This window comes from Heptranchias perlo, chromosome 25, assembly GCF_035084215.1.
Source record: "Heptranchias perlo isolate sHepPer1 chromosome 25, sHepPer1.hap1, whole genome shotgun sequence".
NCBI classification, from domain to species: domain Eukaryota; kingdom Metazoa; phylum Chordata; class Chondrichthyes; order Hexanchiformes; family Hexanchidae; genus Heptranchias; species Heptranchias perlo.
The window spans coordinates 43,947,966-43,969,040 of NC_090349.1; the positions used below are offsets into that span (position 1 = coordinate 43,947,966).

Genomic DNA, 21,075 nt, shown 5'->3' on the forward strand with positions numbered 1-21,075 from the left:
TCAACCAACATCACTGAAACACTTTAATCAGTTACTTATCTCATTGCTGTTTGTAGGAGCTTGGTGCGAGTTAAGATATGGGCAGCAGAGTTTTGGATGAACTGCAATGGGAAGAGGATAATCCAGGTCCTGATATGTCCAATCTGGATCTAACACGTTGCCAGATACTGGTCGTTAAGAAAGAAAGACTTGTATTTATACAGCACCTTTCATAACCTCAGGACATCCCAAAGCGCTTTACAGCCAATTAAGTACTTTTGAAGTGCAGTCACTGTTGTAATGTACACTCAGTATTGGAGCATCAGCTTAGATTTTGTGCTCAAGTCTCTGGAGTGGGACTTGAACCCACAACCTTCTGACTTAGAGATGAGAGTGCTCCCCACTAAGCCATGACTGACACTAGGGCAACTTTGTTAAATTACATTCTGAAAACGCTGTGTGCAGTGAGGAAAAATTCTCGCACACTATGACTACAAAACGTGTGACACTATGACTACAGAGTATCTGCAATAGAATAAGGTACAGAGCTAGGGTTTGCTCTGGGCTCTCTGAACGGGGAGTCTGTCTCTGTCACTGGAACTAGCAAGTCACACAAGATCTACATAACTGCTCAAGGAGTAAATGAACATGGATTAGTGATTTATAGAACAACAAGTGATTCAACCGAGGTAGCAATTCAATGTTTATAGACACATGTACGGTTTGATGAGTCCATTAACCTTGGCAGAAATCCAATAAAAACCTTAATCAGTTATTAAAGTGACACATTAGCGTCTAAGGGCAGAGGATTTATGCGTGGATAGTGAATTAATGGCTCCCAACTTTAGAAGGAAAGCCAGTAACTTGATGAGTGAGGGTCACTTAGGAACATTAGGAACAGGAGGAGGCCATTCAGCCCCTCGAGCCTGTTCCACCATTCAATTAGATCATGGCTGATCTGTATCTTAACTCCATTTACCCACCTTTAATATCCTTGCCTAAGTAAAATTGAAAGGCGCTGTATAAATGCAAGTTCTTTCTTTCTTTAATGGACATTAAAATGCACCATTTTTTCTCTAAGACAATGCCCTTTAAGGTAAATATCAATATTGCTTTTCCACTATGTATCTAGGTTATGCATCTTCATTTAACCCCATAACTGCGAAAGGCAGAAGGCCAAACCAAGGACTCTCCCCGTAGCAAAACCTGCCAAACAAATATTTCTCTGTAACCTCCTCCAGCCCAACAACTCTCCACGATCTCTGCACTCCTCCAATTCTTGACTCTTGCGCATCCCTGATTTTAATCACGCTGGAATTCCCTCCCTAAACCTCTCCGCCTCTCTTTCCTCCTTTAAGATGCTCCTTAAAACCTGCCTCTTTGACCAAGCTTTTGGTCACCTGTCCTAATATCTCCTCATGTGGCTCGGTGTCAAATTTTGTTTCATAATCGCTCCTGTGAAGCGCCTTGGGACGTTTTACTATGTTAAAAGCGCTATATAAATGCAAGTTGTTGTTGTTATTGTACTGGTGTTAATGCACTTGTATGTAAATGTCACTCTGCACAAATCAGGATGGTACCGGGGGTGAGGGGACTTCAGTCATGTGGAGAGACTGGAGAAACTGGGATTGTTCTCCTTAGAGCAGAACCGGAGGCCAACGGGGCATCTGAGACCGTGGTGAAAGACGGGACCAACAGACTATCTCCATAACCATTGGGATTTAGGATTGAGAAAGAAACAGAGGGACGACAGAGAAGGCAATCGGGTGAGTTAGAGTCAAATCAAGTACAGAAAGAGAAAATCTGAGGAAAATAAAGATTGGATTAAGACTACACTTTTTGAAGTGTAGTCACTGTTGTAACATAGGAAATGCGACAGCCAATTTGTGCATAGCAAGATCCCACAAACAGCAATGAGAAAATGACCAGATAATCTGTTTTTAGTGATGTTGGTTGAGGGATAAATATCGGTCAGGACACCGGGGAGAACTCCCCTGCTCTTTTTCAAAATTATGCCATGGGATCGTTTACGTCCACCTGAGAGGGCAAACAGGGCCTCAGTTTAACGTCTCATCAGAAAGGCAGCCCCTACCGACAGTGCAGCACTCCTTCAGTACTGCACTGGGAGTGTCACTGGATGAGGTGCCCAAGTCTCTGGAGTGGGACCTGAACCCACACTCATCTGACTCAGAGGCGAGACAGTGCTACCCAGTGAGCCACGGCTAACGCCCCGCCCCCCCCCCATTTATATACAGACCCCCTGGACTTCTAGTGCTACAGTGAGTATCCCGCAGAATTGACCCTGCATGTCTGATAGCCCAGTCTCCAACCTACCGACCTGTCCAGTGAGGCTCCACTTACTAATCAGGACCTTGCTAAATCACCCCTTAGAAACCAAGCTGGTATCGAATACCTTCGAGACACAACAAATGGGGGAATGGACAGCATTGTAATACGCTTCAATGACCAAAGCCCATATTAATACACGCACAAGATCACTCAACAAAGAGAAAGAGCCATTGAGCTTCAAAGTACGACAGATTTTTCAACTACGCAGACACTTAATGGGAGTAGATTATGAATGCACCGCTTGTATTTTAATGAAGCTGAACCAGGAGAATAGTTTTGGCGTATTCCCAACAATTTAAATGCAATCATTCAGCGGCTCAGTCCCTCCAGATTTACCCAGCAGTTCTCTCGAACCCTCAGATTGCTGCATCACCTGCTTCTACAAGCAGCGAGTGGGATTCTGACTGTCTCGTCACCGTTCTGTGTGACCTTGCACAGTCGGAACTCGGACTGACCTCCCCAGCAGAAATCACATTCGGCTGTTACTTCTTTCCCCTCCTTGTGCCAGTCCCACTACCTTTGGGCGAGTCGAGCGGTGTCACGGGAGGCTGTGTGCGACTCGCAAAAAAAAAAAAAAATGCTGATCTTGTTTAAACCTCAAGGCCAAAAGTCTGACAGCTGAGAATGACTGAATGAATTTACTGTGTGACCTGCAACTCGAATGGGGGCTAATGCAGCTTAATAATCTGAGCGAGCAGTGGGGCTGAAAGATCCAGAGCACTTTCTGTCAATCCATTACTGTCCTGTCAGTCAAATAGACTATTTTTGCAGCTACGCAGCTTTTTATTCACCTTTGAGGAGTAGAGGGCTTCTTTAAAAGGTGCATTGTTCATCAGGAACTTCAGCAAGGAATAACTCACATCCCTCCAAAAAGGCCCGATTGTGTGTGTGTGTGTACACGATTATGTATGTGTATGTCTGTATGTGTCTGTGCATGTATCTAAATGCATGTATGTGTGTATGTCTGCATGTGGGTATGAGGATATGTATGTGTCTATATATGTGCTCTTGCATGTATGTGTATGTGCGTGTGTCTGTATATGTGCACATTATATGTATGTGTTTGCGTGTGCCTGTATATGCATTCATGTGTGCTTGTATGTCTGTGTGTGTCTGTATGTGTGTGTATGTGCATGTGTCTGTATATACATATGCATGCACATGTGCTTGTATGTGTCTGTATGCGCGTGTCTGTATGAGTGCACGTGTCTGTATATGAGTACACGTGTCTGTATATGAGTACACATGACTGTATATGTGTGCATGTGTCTGTATGTATGTGTGCACGTGTCTGTATGTGCAAATGTGCTTACATGTACCATGTGATTTTTTTTTTGTTATATTTTTATTATCAGCCTTCTTTATAAGAGGGCCGAAGTGGGTGTAGAACTAATTTCTCTGGAGGAAGGGAGGTTGGAGAGGGGTGTCTCAGGAACCCGAGTCTCCAGTGGTCTGGGGCTGACAGGCGCCCAAGATGCCCACTGGCCCCACATTCTCGAGACGGGGTCGGCCAATGGAGGGTAACAGCGGACTGTGGAATTTAGGCGGGGGGGGCTTTGTTCGGTTGTCTCCGGTCACCGATTATGTTCTCAGCTTGGCCCGAGACCCTACTCGCTGAGGTTGCTGGCTCCCGTTTGCCTCAGCCAGCTCACATCATCTCCTCTGCACAAGTACGCTCGCTGCTGGGCGTGCCAGCTTCCTCCCACAAACAGACCTTCTGGTGACATGGCGCTGCTCGATTGATAGACAACTTGAATCGAAGGAGGTGGCCCCTTTTTTTGGGTTTCCCCGGAGCTTTCTGAAAAGAAGTTGGCAGCGAGAATCCAGTTTCTATTACACAGAACTGCCCTCTATTTGATTAAGGAGTTTCTTGAGTGCAACTGGCAAGAATCTCCCGATCAGATGCTGCTTTGTCTCTAATGTCTTGCTAATTGACAACTTCTGGCTGCCCCACAAGGCCATAGGCGATCCTGATCAGTGTTTCACTGAATGCTGAACAACACTATCGCCTGGAAGGTCAGTCACAGGGCGTGCCGGGGTCACAGGGCGTGCCGGGGTCACAGGGCGCGCCGGGGTCACAGGGCGCATCGCTGCGCCTGAATGGTGAGGCCCGCGGTGCCCCCGATATTGGACCTCGGGCCTTGTTTCCATGGAGCCAGCGAGCAGTGGGGGGGCGGGGGGGGGGGGGAGAGAGGAGGGGCACTAGGGGTAGTGGTGGCCTGGGGGGGAAATCGGTGGAAAGTATGTTGGGGGGGGGGAAATCGGTGGCTGGGTGGGGGGTGGTGTGGCGGGAGGTGGGGGGTAGTGTGGCTGGACGTGGGGGGGGTTAGTGTGGCTGGAGGGAGGGGGGTTAGTGGTGGCTGGGGGATTTTATTGGTGGGGGGGGGGGGATGGAGATTGGATGGGGGGGGGTGCAGGGGGTCATGGTGGCCGGGGGGGAAATCGGTGGCCGGTGGGTTAATGGTGGCCGGGGGGGGGGGGGCAGATCGGTGGGAGGGGTTGGTGTGTATCGGCCCGTGTTCTTTTAATGTGGGGTCAGGAGGAGCATCGCTGCTACTCCAGAAGCTACTTGAAAACGGAAGGGACCCGATTTTTGGAGCTCCGCCTGCCCTTTCTAAGGCCGGTGATGATCAAGGGGCCCAGGACACCCCCCCGAGTGGTGTTATGTTGGATAGCCCAGTGGTGAAGGGCAGAATACTAGAGCCTGGTCTTCAGTTGCTTCCAAGCCTTTATTCTCAGAGCTCCACATTACACCCACACCACAAATAAGCTCTGATATAAATGGATACATGAGAGACTCCAATTGAAACCCATCACCTGAATACAATTAACATTCATCGATATAAATCATACGATACAATTAATAATTGGGACTGCTTCTGTCCTGGGCTCTGTGGGTACAGAAGGCCAGCGCACTGAGTGACAGAGGCACAAAGCCCTCCAGACGAGCACAAGTCGTTGTTTGGTGGGGGGAGGAGAAACATGGACCCCTAAAGAAAAGGTCTGTTTTTTAAAAGGGGGATCGGCCCAATTGCATAGGGGGCTGAGTGGGGGGGGGGGATGGGCTCTCGGGGGTGAGAGGGGGAAACTGGGCAACTGCCTCTCCCTACCAATGGCAGGTTGGCACCTGATTTTCCAGCTGCATGGGGCAGGCGGACAATGGAGATATACCCACAGTAGCACAGGTCCCGGTCAACACCAATGCCCATTAGGCTCTCTCCTGCTGACCCTGCATTACCGGCGGGGGTGGGGGTTTAGTCCTGGAGGTCACCAGTGGGCACGATCCTGGCATCAGCTCGGAGAGTCCTGGGGCCGTTATTTGGAATGATTTTCAAGGTTCGAAGGAAGTATTATCAAGACACGAAATCCTTCCAACTCGACTCACCACAGACCATGATGTAGTTTATAGAGTAAACAAGCCGAGACATTTCTGTTTCCTCAAACAAGGCTGACCTCTGCCCCCTCATCTGTCGTGTGTCCTGATAATGAGCTCATTAACTATTCAACCCTTGCTAAATGAAAGACCGTCAGTGCAGCTCGCAGCTTCTAAACAGCGAAGGACACAGTAGGATTCATGTGCGGTGTTAAACTATACGTTCAGCAGGATCATGGACCTAAACGAACGGAAACTGGGAGCGGTAGTGTGGTGTTTATGTTACTGGACTAATAATCCAGAGAGCATGAGTTCAAATCTGACCTCCGGCCGTTTGAGAATTTAAATTCAGTTTAAAAAAATCTGGAAATAAAAATCTGGTCTCAGTAAAAGTGACCGTGAAGCTGTCGGATTGTCGTAAAAACCCAACTGGTTCATTAATGTCCCTTTAGAGAAGCCTCTCTCTGTGTTTTTTTTTCTCTGTTTTTTTTCCCTGTTTGTTTTTTTGTTGAATGTGTATTCGGAGGTTCTGCAGGTAACACCTCTCTGTCTGAACACGGTGATTGCCTTGGCAACGGGCAGTTGCAGGGGCAGTCTGTAAACACCATGTATTATTGTTCAATATGTATAAATGCGTAGGCTTCAAGGAGATCTTGAAACATTTGCCTGAGGAAGGAGAAAATCTCCGAAAGCTTGTGAATTTAAAATAAAATTGCTGGACTATAACTTGGTGTTGTAAAATTGTTTACAATTACCTTTAGAGAAGGAAACCTGCCGTCCTTACCCGGTCTGGGCCTATTTGTGACTCCAGTCCCACACCAACATGATTGACTCTTAATTGCCCTCTAAAGTGGCCTAGTTAGCCACTCAGTTGTATCAAAATGCTACAAAGGAGGCTCACCACCACCTTCTCAAGGGGCAACTAGGGATGGGCAATAAATGCCGGCCTTGCCAGCGACGCCCACATCCCCGAGAATTAATTTAAAAGAAACGTTTTTCCCACGAAATAAAACTCAATGAATTTCAAATGTGTCCTTTCGAACAGCTACAAAACCAAGTTTGAAAAAGTAATAGAACATGACGAGAATGAGAAATATTATACAGAAATATAATCTCCCTCGAAGGAATTCCTTTGGCCCCACAAATGCCCCAACCAAGAGCAATGTAACTTGCTGTAATACTTTAATGAGTCTAGGAGTAAATAACAATCAGTCTATTAGATGCAGTTATCGATTCCTCTATCTTAAATGAGTAATGTGTCTTTTTTGTTGCTTAAATTCGATTGGCTGAAGCAATTGTAGTGTGCCGATTACATAAAGGAGACAAATATGAAATCTATAGTTCAATTGGCCATCTCTGAGCACAGGTAATACACATCTGTCTTACTCACCCTCATGCCTAGTTCAATATTTTCTCCACCATAAATCTCCATCCCTGGATCAAGGAGGCCTATTTCACCAAAGTATTCACGATGAACCACGAAGGAACAGCCAATCATAGCAGGCGTCCTGCCGTGCACAGAAAGAGGGAAGAAAAAAAAGAGGCAACTGTTAAGAATCACGAGGAGACACCATTGGATGGTTTGAGATCCAGCTGGTGCACCCAGATCCCCAAAGTAAAGGCTGTTTGAGCTGGTGTGCATCGCCATAAAGTTTTGGAAAATACTGGACTGGATTTTGCTGTAGCAGTAACGGTGAGGCTAACAGTGCTCACCGTTATCGACCTGCAGATCGAACAGTAACTTCCGGCGACCGCACCTGCGCACTTAAACGTGGCAATCGGGGAAGTTGCTGGCCGAGATGCACCGCTCCTCCGTAAGCTGCACGAATACGGCAACTTGCCGTCTGGCTCCCCGACGGCGTGAAGTTCCTGCACTGACATCGTAGCTACGGACCAAACTCGGCAGAAAAAGCTCGGGCTTGTCCATTCCAGTCTAAGTACCCTTTTAACGGTGTAGTAAGTCTTAATTACTGCCAGACAACCTCTCTGGCCCTGAAAATTGCCAATTTGTCAATTTTGGCAAGTGTGGAGTCTCATTCCTTCAGCTTTTAATTATTACTGGACATTTAAAAAGGAAATTAAAATACATTTTTTTCCTTACTTTTTTTTCTGTCTCTTTATCCAATCTTTCTTTCCCTCTCTTTATTTTGCTTTCTGTACCTGATTTGATACTGAACTCACTACTCTAACGTACACTTCTTGGTTCTGACTCTGTGCTGCTCATTGACGATGCTTCAACCTAATTGGTTAAGGAGATACACAGCTGCTTGCCCTGTTCACACAGGTCCCAGATGCCCTGTAGAGGGTGACGTGCTGTTTGGACCTTTAATTTACAGGAACTTGTGCAAAAGCTCATTGGGCGTCTACGGACAAGCGCAAGTCTGACGAATGGCAGACGCTGTTGGTTTGCCGCTCACAGCGAAATTTGGCCCATTAAGTTTTATATAAACACAGAAAATGTGGGAAATACCCATCAGGTCCATCGACATCTGTAGAAAGAGGAACGATTAAGTTTAACATTTCAAGTACAGAATGTTAAGCAGAACGGAAAATCTTTCTACAGTTTTTATTTCGCAAGGAGCTATTCTGATCTCCCTCATGAATTAAATCAAAAGCCTCAACAATTGGTGTTCAGTCTTGAAATCACATCTATGAAAATCTCACTTCAGTGAATTCCTGCCAAACTCCTGATATAGTCCCAATAGTTACCCCGTCTCGTTTTTCTAAACTTCTAAATTCAAATGGAAAGGAAATAGCATGCGTTTTCAATAGAAGAGCAAGTGTTGAAGCCTGCGATGTCTTGTTATCTTCATTCATGAGGAAGATTGGAATAGCTTGCTTGTGTAATTAAACCCATGTCAAACATTTCAGCTCATAACATAAAGAATGAAAAGAAAGAACTTGCATTTATGTAGCACAACTTTCACAACCTCAGGACGTCCCAATGTCCGACAGCCAATGAAGTACTTTTGAAGTGTAGTCGCGAATAATCTGCTTCTGTTGCCTAGGCGCTGAGCTCTGGAATTCCCTCCCTAAACCTCTCCACCTCTCTACCTCTCTCTCCTCCTTAAAACCTACCTCTTTGACCAAGCTTTTGGTCACCTGTCCCAATATCTCCTTATGTGACTCGGTGTCAAATTTTTGTCTGGTTACGTTTCTGTGAAGCGCCTTGAGATGTTTTACTACATTAAAAGTGCCGTGTTGTTGCAGCTGTTGATTCCTTCGAAGGTGTGGCAATTCCAGCAATTACTTACTCGGTCTGCCTGACTCTATCAAAAAAATCTCTCTCTCTCTCCCTTTCTCTCTCTGTCTTCCACACTAATGATCGTGAAACAAGAAATTCTGCTTCTCAGGCTAATAATATAGTCATCATAGCAGTAACAAATTGAACACAGATGGTGAAATCTTCAGAGGAAAGTATATAAAGGAAGGTTTCTGTTATTAAGCATCCTGCTGCAATTCTAGAGGAAAGGAATACATTAAAAAAACATGAAATGTTTGGGATGTGATAATTCATGTCGGAAACAGTGAGTTAGTGGGCCATGTCGACTGAGTGCAGCCTCGGCTCAGTGGGTAGCACTCCCGCCTCTGAGTCAGAAGGTTGTAGGTTCATGTCCCACTCCAGAGAATCTAGGCTGACACCTCAGTGCAGTACAGAGGGAGTGCTGCACTATCAGAGGTGCCGTCTTTCAAATGAGACATTAAACCGAGGCCCTGTCTGCGCTCTCAGGTGGACGTAAAAGATCCCATGGCCACTATTTGAAGAAGAGCAGGGGAGGTCTAGTCAATATTTATCCCTCAACCAACATCATTAAAAAGCAGCTTATCTGGTCACTATCTCATTGCTGTTTCTGGGATCTTGCTGTGCACAAATTGGCTGCTGCGTTTTCTACATTACAACAGTGACTACACTTCAAAAGTAATTAATTGGCTGTAAAGCGTTGTGGGACACCCTGAGGTTGTGAAAGGCGCTATATAAATGCAAATCTTTCTAATCTTTTACGAGCAGTGCTTTTCAAAACCACTAAATGCTACACTCATCAGTGTTCGTAAACAACAATTCAAACAGTGAATCTCACTGACAGAGCTGCTCCTAACAGACAAATTGTTAAGCAGACTAACTTTTACATGCTTTTTTTAAATAAAAATTAGTAAATTTTTCAAAGCTCCTCTATTTAAGCAGTGACCTCTCTATCAATGCTCCTCATTTTCTTGGGGAGATTTTGCTTTGGGACGTCCTGAGTTTGTGAAAGGTGCTATATAAATGCAAGTTCGTTCTTTTCATTCAGACAACTGCAGAATGAAATTAATTTTTCTGTGCTTTAACCAAATGGATTCCATAAAGAAACACTCACAGTTCACCCTTGCATTACATATTTGGTTGTGCATGTACACAACTTTGTGACTTTTTCTGGGAAAAACGCCCATGTAGATGGATCCACAGTCAGGCAAATGGCACAAGTGTGACCCACTTATATCAATCCCATTGCTACTAGCTGAGGTGATTAGGAGAACAAGTGGCGTCTATGATTGGTGAGGGTGGCAGCAATATACTTTAGATCACAAAAACAACTTGCATTTATATAGCGCCTTTAATGTAGTAAAACATCCCAAGGTGCTTTGCAGCAGCAATTATCAAATAAAATTTGACACCGAGCCACATAAGGAGATATTAGGACAGGTGACCAAAAGCTTGGTCAAAGAGGTAGGTTTTAAGGAGCGTCTTAAAGGAGGAGAGAGAGGTGGAGAGGTTTAGGGAGGGAATTCCAGAGTTTTGGGCCCAGGCAGCTGAAGGCACGGCCGCCAATGGTGGAGCGATTAAAATCGGGGATGCGCAAGAAGCCAGAGTTGGAGGAGCGCAGAGATCTCGGAGGGTTGTAGGGCTGGAGGAGGTTACAGAGACAGGGAGGGGGCGATACAAACCGAAAGGAGTGCCCAGCTGGATTTTGTTTCCATTCAGAGGGCAACTCCCTTGAATGGCGGGTGGTGAAAAAGGACAGGAAAAATCAGCAGTAAACTGCAAAATGGGTGAGAAAAAATGAACATCACTTAAAAAGACAGCAAATTCAAACAAATAAAAAGGTAGAAGATGTGTAACTTCACTGTCACTTGCAAAGGCAGGGGACAAACTCCTTTAAGAACCTAAGTTCTGAAGGTCAGGAATGCACCCATCCATACAGGAGCACAGCGATGATCTCGCGTTAATGGTACAACCTCAGAAATTGCTGGGGAGGGAGGGAAGTCCCTCCTTAATTTGCCTACAGTTCAGCCCTTTAGTGAGGCTCGTGCCCTCCAGCAACTCGAGCCCCAGAGTTGTCGTGTCAGAAAATACCGAGCGTACTTTCGACAGCTGCTTTCCTGCCACCTCCTCTCACACGTGGGGCACACTGGCACATCGGAGCAGAAAATCGACCCTTCAAGCCCTCCTCGGAGCAAATTGCAAAAGCTGCCTGCTGCTGTAAGTCAGAATCTTTTGTTTCCAAGAATTTCCATCCATTCGATCTACTCCCCAGTGTAGGTCAGTCGCAGCTGACAGCTACGGAGGACAAAAGGTCAGACAGGACAAGCTTCAGATTATGCCAAATAGATTGACTTAAAGCAATTGAACACTGGGGAATGACTGTTATTTAAACCTCTAATTAAAAGAATGAGGAAAGTTCAGAGGAGAACGGCGAGAATGATTCCTAGCTTAAAGAACCTTAGTTGCTCAGATAGGCTTAAGGACTGGGTCTACTTACTTTAGAGCAGTGATGGCCTGATAGAGGTCTATAAAATAATGAAAGGGCTGGATTGCGTCCCTATTGAGAGATTTTTCCAGTTTGACAGATTGGCGAGGAATAGACTGGACGTTGGGGGGTTCCTCTTTCCCCAGAGAGCAGTGAGTCTCTGGAATGCGTTTCCGGCTGGTGAGGTCGGTGCCGACTCTCTGCCTTCGAGAGGGAGCTGGACCAGTTCCTGACTGGGGCACAGATCACATCGTATAGAAGGGAAGCGTCTTTATAGATAACACTCGGTCCGTGTGATCTCCTGGACTGGTTTCGATCGTCTGAGGGGGTCGGAGAGGAATTTTTCAGAGTATTTTTCCCCCTTATTGGCCCGGGATTTTCTATGGATATGTGCCTCTCCCAGGAGATTACATGGCTGAGCGGGGAGGGAGGGAGGGAGGGAGGGAGGAAGAGTCTGGTCATGATGCTCCAGCTATCATGAGTGTGGGACAGGCTTGATGGACCAGTTGGTCTTTTCCTGCCCGTCAATTTCATATGTTCATATGTAAGAAATTGTGTGAGAGGCTATAGGTGAGCTGGTGAGGTTGTCAATGCTCAAAGCCAACCAATCTGCCTAAAGCTTTCCATACCGGAATTTAAAGGGCCAGTATAAACAGGGTGGAATTCCAGGATAACCATTCTTCCCCCTTCCCTCCTTGTCATCGGAGTGATCCACCCTCCGTGAACAAAGGTTTGTAACCCAGGTGTCAGATAAACTTGACATAGATTTTATTGGACAGCACACATGAGTGAGACAAGCAAGCTATATGTCCATACACTCACCCGTAGGAGACTCATCGGGCGCCAGGAGCTCACCAGTCGAGGTTGTTCCTAACGCTGAGTTCACCTGATGGAGGGTTTCATCACATATTTATATCTTTTCATGAAACACACCTACTTGTAGTTTCTTTGTCTGCAACTGTCACTCATTCTGACTCAGCAGGTGTCATATGACTGGTTTTGGCAGCGAAACTGGGTGAGATGAGGGGCCCGAATACTTCTCCACACCAGTCCTCAAGGCTGCTGAATCATCCCACACTTATTACCTGTACTACACTCTACACCATCTGTGCTTACTTCATCCCAGCACCCACCCCCCCACTCCCCGATTCTAATTCTCCGTATCACTCTGCACGCAAAATCCCTTTGTTTCGTCAAATTATATGCTAACTATCCCATCATGGTCTACGCTTATACCAAGTCAGTTAGCCTGTCACGGTGCACTGTCCTGCATTCCCCAGGCAGAAATCAGGTTTTCTGGCCCCAGGACCTTCAGGTGATGCGTGGCGTGCTCTTTTGATACTGGAGCTGAAACACATTGGCCCTGGAGTGGGGCATCTTGTGGCGAGCCCCGTTAGTTAGACTTTTATCCTCACCGTTCAGCTCGAAAAATCTTTGGGTCGTAACTTGCTGGAAGTACGAGCTGGTAACGGTGACGAGGCCTCTGGGACCTTAGTGAACGACGGGACCAACAGTCTATTTCCATAACCAATGAGATTTAACGATTGAGAAAGAAACAGGGGAACGACGGAGAAGGAATAAATCTCCTCGTTAAAAGGCTCCTCGCGCCGTTAAGTGCCAGCCCTAATTTTCTGCGGCGAGTTTAATGGGCAATTAACGGACAAATCCAGCAATTTCTTGAAACTGACGGGGAGGTTGAGGGTGAGCTGCTGCTTTCGCGAGGCAAATCGTCCAGCAACGTGTGGCGATTTGCAACTCACGGAGTATCTCTTCCTCATCACAAGTCGCTAGACGATTTACACATTAATAACGGTGAGTGCCATTAAGACTCACGTTATTTTGGCAGCTTGGGGCTAGTACAGAGGCTGCCTTACTCTATACGCGATAACGTTTGATGTGTACACTGGTGCGAAAAGTAGGAAAAACGTTTCATTCCTCAGTGGAGACATCATTCACCTCAACAAGCATAGAATATTCGTCAGAAGCACAAAAGCAAACACAGTGGCCTCCTGTGAAATTTGCCTGCAAGCACATACTCAGTTCACCGAATAACAGGAGATGAATGGATTGACTACATAATGTCAACCTGTCCAAGCTGTGCCAGCAAAACTACTCATAAAATGGATGCAGCCCAGCGCAGGAAACAAATCTATGAAGAAAGATGAATTGCGAGCTGGGAGAGAGAGAGATAGAGAGATATAGTCGAGGGGATTGCGGTTAATGCACCGTAAAAGAGTACATTAGCAAAGTAAAAAGAAAACTGTCAGCCGAGGGCTGGGAATGTGAAGAGGCAAAAGGATCCAAGACTCACACCAAGATGACTAAATACTCCGGAGGACAGGATGAGGCCGAGGGGGGTGAGGGGGGTGAGGGGTTAGAATTGTCTGTGGAGTGAACTGAAGCTTAAAATGTAAGAATGGGTGAATATTCCGGGGTTTTGCCTCACTATTTTGGAGGTGGGGAGGGTTTAGGGAATATTTAGACAGAAGTTTCTCTTGGGAGATTAAATTGATGCGGTAGAGTCAACGATAGAATAGACTGTACAAGGCTGTGAAAGGAGATTGGATGGGTGGGACAGAGTCGATGATTGGTTATGTTGTGCATGAGCTGTGCAAGAAGCTGCTGTGAAAAACTGAAAGATCTTTTCTTATTCCACACTTTCTTAGCACCTATAGTCCAGCACACAATCTACTTCAGCAATGTACCCTTCACCTTTGCACTGCTTGAAATGTTAATGTATCCAAATTAACAGACCATAAACTGATTCAATTCCTCTAATTGCTGAACAATTAAAGCAAGATATCTGCTGGACGATGGGAATGTCTGGTCATTTAGGAACATAGGAACAGGAGTAGGCCATTCAGCCCCTCGTGCGTGCTCCGCCATTTGATAAGATCATGGCTGATCTGTGATCTAATTCCATATACCTGCCTTTGGCCCATATCCCTTAATACCTTTGGTTGCCAAAAAGCTATCTATCTCAGATTTAAATTTAGCAATTGAGCTAGTATCAGTTGCCATTTGCGGAAGAGAGTTCCAAACTTCTACAACCCTTTGTGTGTAGAAATGTTTTCTAATCTCGCTCCTGAAAGGTCTGGCTCTAATTTTTAGACTGTGCCCCCTACTCCTAAAATCCCCAACCATTGTACTCCATCTCATGAGATTTAAGATTTGGCTTCAAAGACGTTGGTTGTAACTTTAAAGGATTCACGTAGCATTGATCACAGCTTCGGCTACTGGGCTTTAGTGCTGTCTGGAGAGTTTGGAATCCCTATTCCAATGCTATCCTGGCCGGCCTCCCACCTTGCACCCTCTATAAACTTGAGCTTGTCCAAAACTCTGCTGCCCGTATCCTAACTCGCACCAAGTCCCGCTCTCCCACCACCCCCTGTGCTCGTTGACCTAAATTGGCTCCCGGTCCAGGAACGCCTCGATTTTAAAATTCTCATCCTTGTGTTCAAATCCCTCCATGGCCTCGCCTCTCTCCCTATCTCTGTAACCTCCTCCAGCCCCACAACCCTCCAAGATCTCTGCGCTCCTCCAATTCTTGCCTCTTGCGCATCCCCGATTTTCATTGCTTCACCATTGGCGGCTATGCCTTCAGCCCGAAGCTCTGGAATTCTCTCCCTAAACCTCTCCGCCTCTCTACCTTGCTCTCGTCATTTAAGACGCTCCTTAAATCCTACCTCTTTGTCCAAAGTTTTGGCCACCTGTCCTAATATCTCCTTATGTGGCTCGGTGTCACATTTTGTTTTCTATTCGCTCCTGTGAAGCGTTTTGGGACGTTTTTACTACGTTAAAGGTGCTATATAAATGTGGCATAAGGCATAAAAATAGTGGAGGGGTGGGAATGATTAGGGATCAAAAAGATCTACTCATGGCAGCAGAGGGCGTGGCTGAGGTACTAAATGAGTACTCTGCATCTGATTTGACAAAGTCACAGTAAAAGAGGACATAGTTGAGATACCAGGAGAGCTAAAAATTGATAGAGGATGTACTACAAAGGCTGGCTGTACTTAGTAGATAAGTCACCTGGTCTTGATAGGATGCACCCTAGGTTGCTGAGGGAAGTAAGGGAGGAAATTGCAGAGATACTGGCCATAATCTTCCAAACATCCTTAGATATGGGGGTGGTGCCAGAGGACTGGAGAATTGCAAATGTTACACCCTTGTTCAAAAAAAAGGGTGTAAGGATAAACCCGCCAACTATAGATAATCTGGGACAAAATTAGTCGTCACTTGGACAAGTGTGGATTAACAAAGGAAAGCCAGCATGGATATGTTAAAGGCAAATTATGTTTTACTAACTTGATTGAGTTTTTTGATGAGGTAACAGAGAGGGTTGATGAAGGCAATGCAGATGTTGTGTATATGGATTTTCAAAAGGCATTTGATAAAGTGCCACATAATAGGCTTGTCAACAAAATTGAAGCCCATGGAATAAAAGGGGCAGTGGCAGCACGGATACAGAATTGGCTAAGTAACAGGAAACAGAGAGTAGTGGTGAACGGCTGTTTTTCGGACTGGAGGAAGGTGTACATCAGTAGTCGGGAAAATGCTGGAACCCATTATCAAGGACATAGTAACGGGGCACTTAGAAAATCATAATATAATTAGACAGAGTCAACATTATTTTATGAAATCACGTTTGACAAATCTACTGGAGTTTTTTGAGGGTGTAACTAACAGGGCAGATAAAGAGGAACCAGTGGATATTGTATGTTTGGATTTTCAAAAGGCATTCGATAAGGTGCCACATAAAAGGTTGTTACACAAGATAAGGGCTCATGGGGTTGGGGTAATATATTAGCATGGATAGAGGATTGGTTAACGGACTGAAAACAGAGAGTAGAAATAAACGGGTCATTTTCAGGTTGGCAGGCTGTAACTAGTGGGGTATCGCAAGGATCGGTGCTTGGGCCTCAGCTATTTACAATCTATATTAATGACTTAGATGAAGGGACAGAGTGTAATGTATCCAAGTTTGCTGATGATACAAAGCTAGGTGGGAAAGTAAGCTGTGAGGAGGACACAGAGTCTGCAAAGGGATATAGACAGATTAAGTGAGTGGGCAAGAAGGTGGCAGATGGAGTATAATGTGGGGAAATGTGAGGTTATTCACTTTGGTAGGAAGAATAGAAAAACAGAATATTTTTTAAATGTTGGTGTTCAGAGCGATTTGGGTGTCCTCGTACATGAAACACAGGAAGTTAATATGCAGGTACAGCAAGCAATTAGGAAGGCAAATTGTATGTTGGCCTTTATTGCAAGGGGGTTGCAGTGCAAGAGTAAGGAAGTCTTGCTGTAGTTTTACAGAGCTTTGCTGAGACTACACCTGGACTGTGTACAGTTTTGGTCTCCTTACCTAAGGAAGGATATACCTTAGAGGCAGTGCAATGAAGGTTCACTAGATTGATTTCTAGGATGAGAGGGTTGTCCTATGAGGAGAGATTGTGTAGAATGGACCTATACTCTCTGAAGTTTAGAAGGATGAGAGGTGATCTCACTGAAGCATACAAGATTCTGATGGGGCTTGACAGGGTAGATGCTGAGAGGTTGTTTCCCTTGACTGGAGAGTCCAGAACTGGGAGCATAGTCTCAGGATAAGAGGTCGGCCATTTAGGACTGAGATGAGAAGAAATTTCTTCACTCAGAGGGTTGTGAATCTTTGGAATTCTCTACCCCAGAGGGCTGTGGATGCTCATTCGTTGAGTATATTCAAGGCTGAGATCGAATGATTTTTGGACTCTAAGGGAATTAAGGGATATGGGGATCGGGCGGGAAAATGGAGTGGAGATCGAAGATCAGCCATGATCTGATTGAATGGCAGAGCAGGCTCGAGGGGCCATATGGCCTACTCCTGCTCCTATTTCTTATGTTCTTATCTTATGTTCTCAGACAGTGGTGTTTCCCAGGGGTCAGTACTAGGAACACTGCTTTTTTTGATACATATTAATGACTTGGACTTGGGTGTACGGGTACAATTTCAAAATTTGCATATGACACAAAACTTGGAAGTGTAGTAAACAGTGAGGAGGATAGTGATAGACTTCAAGAGGACATGGACAGGCTGGTGGAATGGGTGAACACATGGCAGATAAAATTTAACATAGAGAAGTGCAAAGTGATGCATTGTGGCTGGTGGGATGAGGAGAGGCAATATAAACTAAATGGTACAATTCTAAAGGGGGTGCAGGAACAGAGAGACCTGGGGGTATATGTGCACAAATCTTTGAAGGTGGCAGGACAGGTTGAGAAAGCGGTTAAAATAGCATATGGGACCCTGGGCTTGATAAATAGAGGCATGGAGTACAAAAGCAAGGAAGTTATGCTGAACCTTTATAAAACACTGGTTCGGCCACAACTGGAATATTGTGTCCAATTCTGGGCACTGCCCTTTAGGAATGATGTGAAGACCTTAGAGAGGGTGCAGAAAAGATTTTACTAGAATGATTCCAGGGATGAGGGATTTAGTAATGTGGATAGACTGGAAGCTGGGGTTGTTCTCCTTAGAGCAGAGACGGTTGAGAGGAGATTTGATAGAGGTGTTCAAAATCATGAACGGTTTAGATAATTTGATTAAAGAGAAACTGTTCCCATTGGCGGAAGGGTCGAGAACCAGAGGACACAGATTTAAGGTGATTGGCAAAAGAACCAAAGGCGACATGAGGAAAAACTTTTTTTACGCCGTGAGTAGTTATGATCTGGAATGTGCTGCCCGAAAGGGTGGTGGAAGCAGATTCAATCGTGGCTTTCAAAAAGGAATTGGTTGACTATCTGAAGGGAAAAAATTTGCAGGGCTATGGGGAAAGAGCAGGGGAATGAGACTAATTGGATTACTCTTACAAAGAGACGGCATGGGCTCGATGGGCCGAATGACCTCCTTCTTTGCTGTAACTATTCTATGATTCTATGCTATAAGTACAATAGTAGTTGTAGTTGGGTTTGCAGGATCATTATCCTGCAGAGACTACAAGCAACTGACTATTTAAATCTCTTGGTGCCCCCCCTCTGTAAAGCTAGCTTTTACAATTGTACCTGTCTGTGTCAGAGAGAATAGGCAGAATTTTTTGATGAATAGGCTGAACCAATTCAATTTATTTTGCAATAATGGATTTTTTTTTCATATTTATCTGGTTTGAAATCCAATTTTTGATTTTGTGCCCCCTGAGATACAAAATGTCATCATGGCAACTAAACAGATCTAAATATATGGGCAGATAACTAGCTCGGGTGCTGTATCACAACAATGTGATTCATTTAAATTTGATTCAAAAGATAGAAGTAGAGTTTGCTGTGAGGTGTTGTTACACGATCTATATGTATAATCAGTGAAATAAAGTAGTTTGTATAATTCCCAAACACACTGTTCATCCTCGTCAAAACAAACGTGAAACAATATCTAAGTTGAGAGACAAAGGGTTAACGTTTCAGGTCGAAGAGTTTCTGATGAAAGGTGATGGAACTGAAATGTTATCTCTGTTTCTCTCTCTCTCCACAGAGGCCGCCCGACCTGCTCTGTTTCTCTCTCTCTCCACAGAGGCCGCCCGACCTGCATTTTCTGCTTTTATCTCAGATTTCCAGCATCTGCAGTGTTTTGCTTTTTCTAATTTCACCAGGCTGAGGTCGGACAATCCTGAACAACAACAACAACTTGCATTTACATAGCGCCTTTAGAATCATAGAAATTTAGGGCACAGGAGGCCGCCATTCAGCCCATCGTGTCTGTGCCGGCCGAAAAAGAGCTATCCAGCCCAATCCCACTTTCCAGCTCTTGGTCCGTAGCCCTGTAGGTTACGGCACTTCAAATACACATCCAAGTACTTTTTAAATGTGATGAGGGTTTCTGCCTCTACCACCCTTTCAGGCAGTGAGTTCCAGACCCCCACCACCCTCTGGGTGAAAAAAATTCTCCTCAGCTCCCCTCTAATCCTTCGACCAATTACTTTAAATCTATGCCCCCTGGTTATTGACCTCTCTGCTAGTGGACATAGGTCCTTCCTATCCACTCTATCTAGGCCCCTCATAATTTTATTAAATCTCCCCTCAGCATCCTCTGTTTCAAAGAAAACAACCTCAGCCTATTCAATCTTTCCTCATAGCTAAAATTCTCCAGCCCTGGCAACATCCTCGTAAATCTCCTCTGTACTCTCTCTAGTGCAATCACATCTTTCCTGTAATGTGGTGACCAGAACTGTACGCAGTACTCCATCTGTGGCCTAATCAATGTTTTATATGTTCTTGCCTAACCTCCCTGCTCTTATATTCTATGTCTTGGCTAATAAAGGAAAGTATCCCGTATGCCTTTTTAACCACCTTATCTACCTGTCCAGCTACCTTCAGGGATCTGTGGACATGCACTCCAAGGTCCCTCACTTCCTCTACACCTCTCAGTATCTTGTGTATTCCCTTGCCTTGTTTGCCCTCCCCAAATGCATTACCTCACACTTCTCCAGATTGAATTCCATTTGCCACTTTTCTGCCCACCTGACCAGTCCATTGATATCTTCCTGCAGTCTACAGCTTTCCTCCTCACTATCAACCAAACAACCAATTTTTGTATCATCTGAGAACTTCTTAATCATGCCCCCTACATTTAAATCTAAATCATTGATATATAGCACAAAAAGCAAGGGACCTAGTACTGAGCATTGTGGAACCCCACTGGAAACAGCCTTCCAGTCACAAAAACACCCATTGACCATTACCCTTTGCTTCCTGCCACTGAGCCAATTTTGGATCCAACTTGCCACTTTCCCTGGGATTCCATGGGCTCTTACTTTCCTGACCAGTCTGCCATGTGGGGCCTTGTCAAAAGCCTTGCTAAAATCCATGTAGACTACATCAAACAAGCCACTCTCATCGACCCTCCTTGTTACCTCCTCAAAAAATTCAATCAGGTTAGTCAGACACGACCTACCCTTAACAAACTCATGCTGACTGTCCTTGTTTAATTTGTGTCTTTCTAAATATCGATTAATACTGTCCCTCAGAATTGTTTCCGATAATTTGCCCACCACCGAGATTAGGCTGACTGGCCTGTAATTATTTGGTCTATCCCTTTCTCCCTTTTTAAACAACGATAAAACGTTAGCAGTCCCTCCAGCACCACGCCTGTATCCAGAGAGGATTGGAAAATGATGGTCAGAGCCTCCGCTATTTCCTCCCTTGCTTCTCTTAACAGCCTGGGATACATTTCATCTGGGCTTGGCGATTTATCTACTTTCAAAGATGCTAAACCCCTTAATACTTCCTCTCTCACTATGTTTATCCCATCCAATATTTCACACTCCTCCTCCTTAACTACAATCTCTGCTTCGTAACTTAATGTAATTTAATGCATCATTTAAAGCAATAAAATGTCCCAAGGTGCTTCATCGGAGCGATTATCAAACAGAATTCAACACCGAGCCACATAAGGAGATATTAGGACAGGTGACCAAAAGGGGTTGGTTTTAAGGAGTGACTTAAAGTAGTAGAGAGAGGTAGAGAGATAGAGGGGCTTAAGGAGCGAATTCCAGAGCTTAGGGCCTAGGCAGCTGAAGGCACGGCCGCCAATGGTGGGGCAATTAAAACTGGGAATGTGGAAGAGGCAAGAATTGGAGGAGCGCAGAGATCTCGGAGGGTTGTGGGGCTGGAGGAGGTTAC

At 45.2% G+C, this 21,075-nt stretch overlaps 1 protein-coding gene across 3 annotated transcripts in view; it reads right to left on the reverse strand.

The window, feature by feature from the left end:
• Positions 1 to 21,075, reverse strand: part of galnt9 (polypeptide N-acetylgalactosaminyltransferase 9) — a 211,863-nt gene that overhangs the window by 108,188 nt on the left and 82,600 nt on the right. For all 3 annotated transcript variants that reach the window (XM_068006169.1, XM_068006168.1, XM_068006170.1), the window contains exon 6: positions 7,092 to 7,209. In XM_068006169.1, the coding sequence (XP_067862270.1) occupies positions 7,092 to 7,209 (118 nt within the window). The remainder of the gene's footprint in view (positions 1 to 7,091; positions 7,210 to 21,075) is intronic.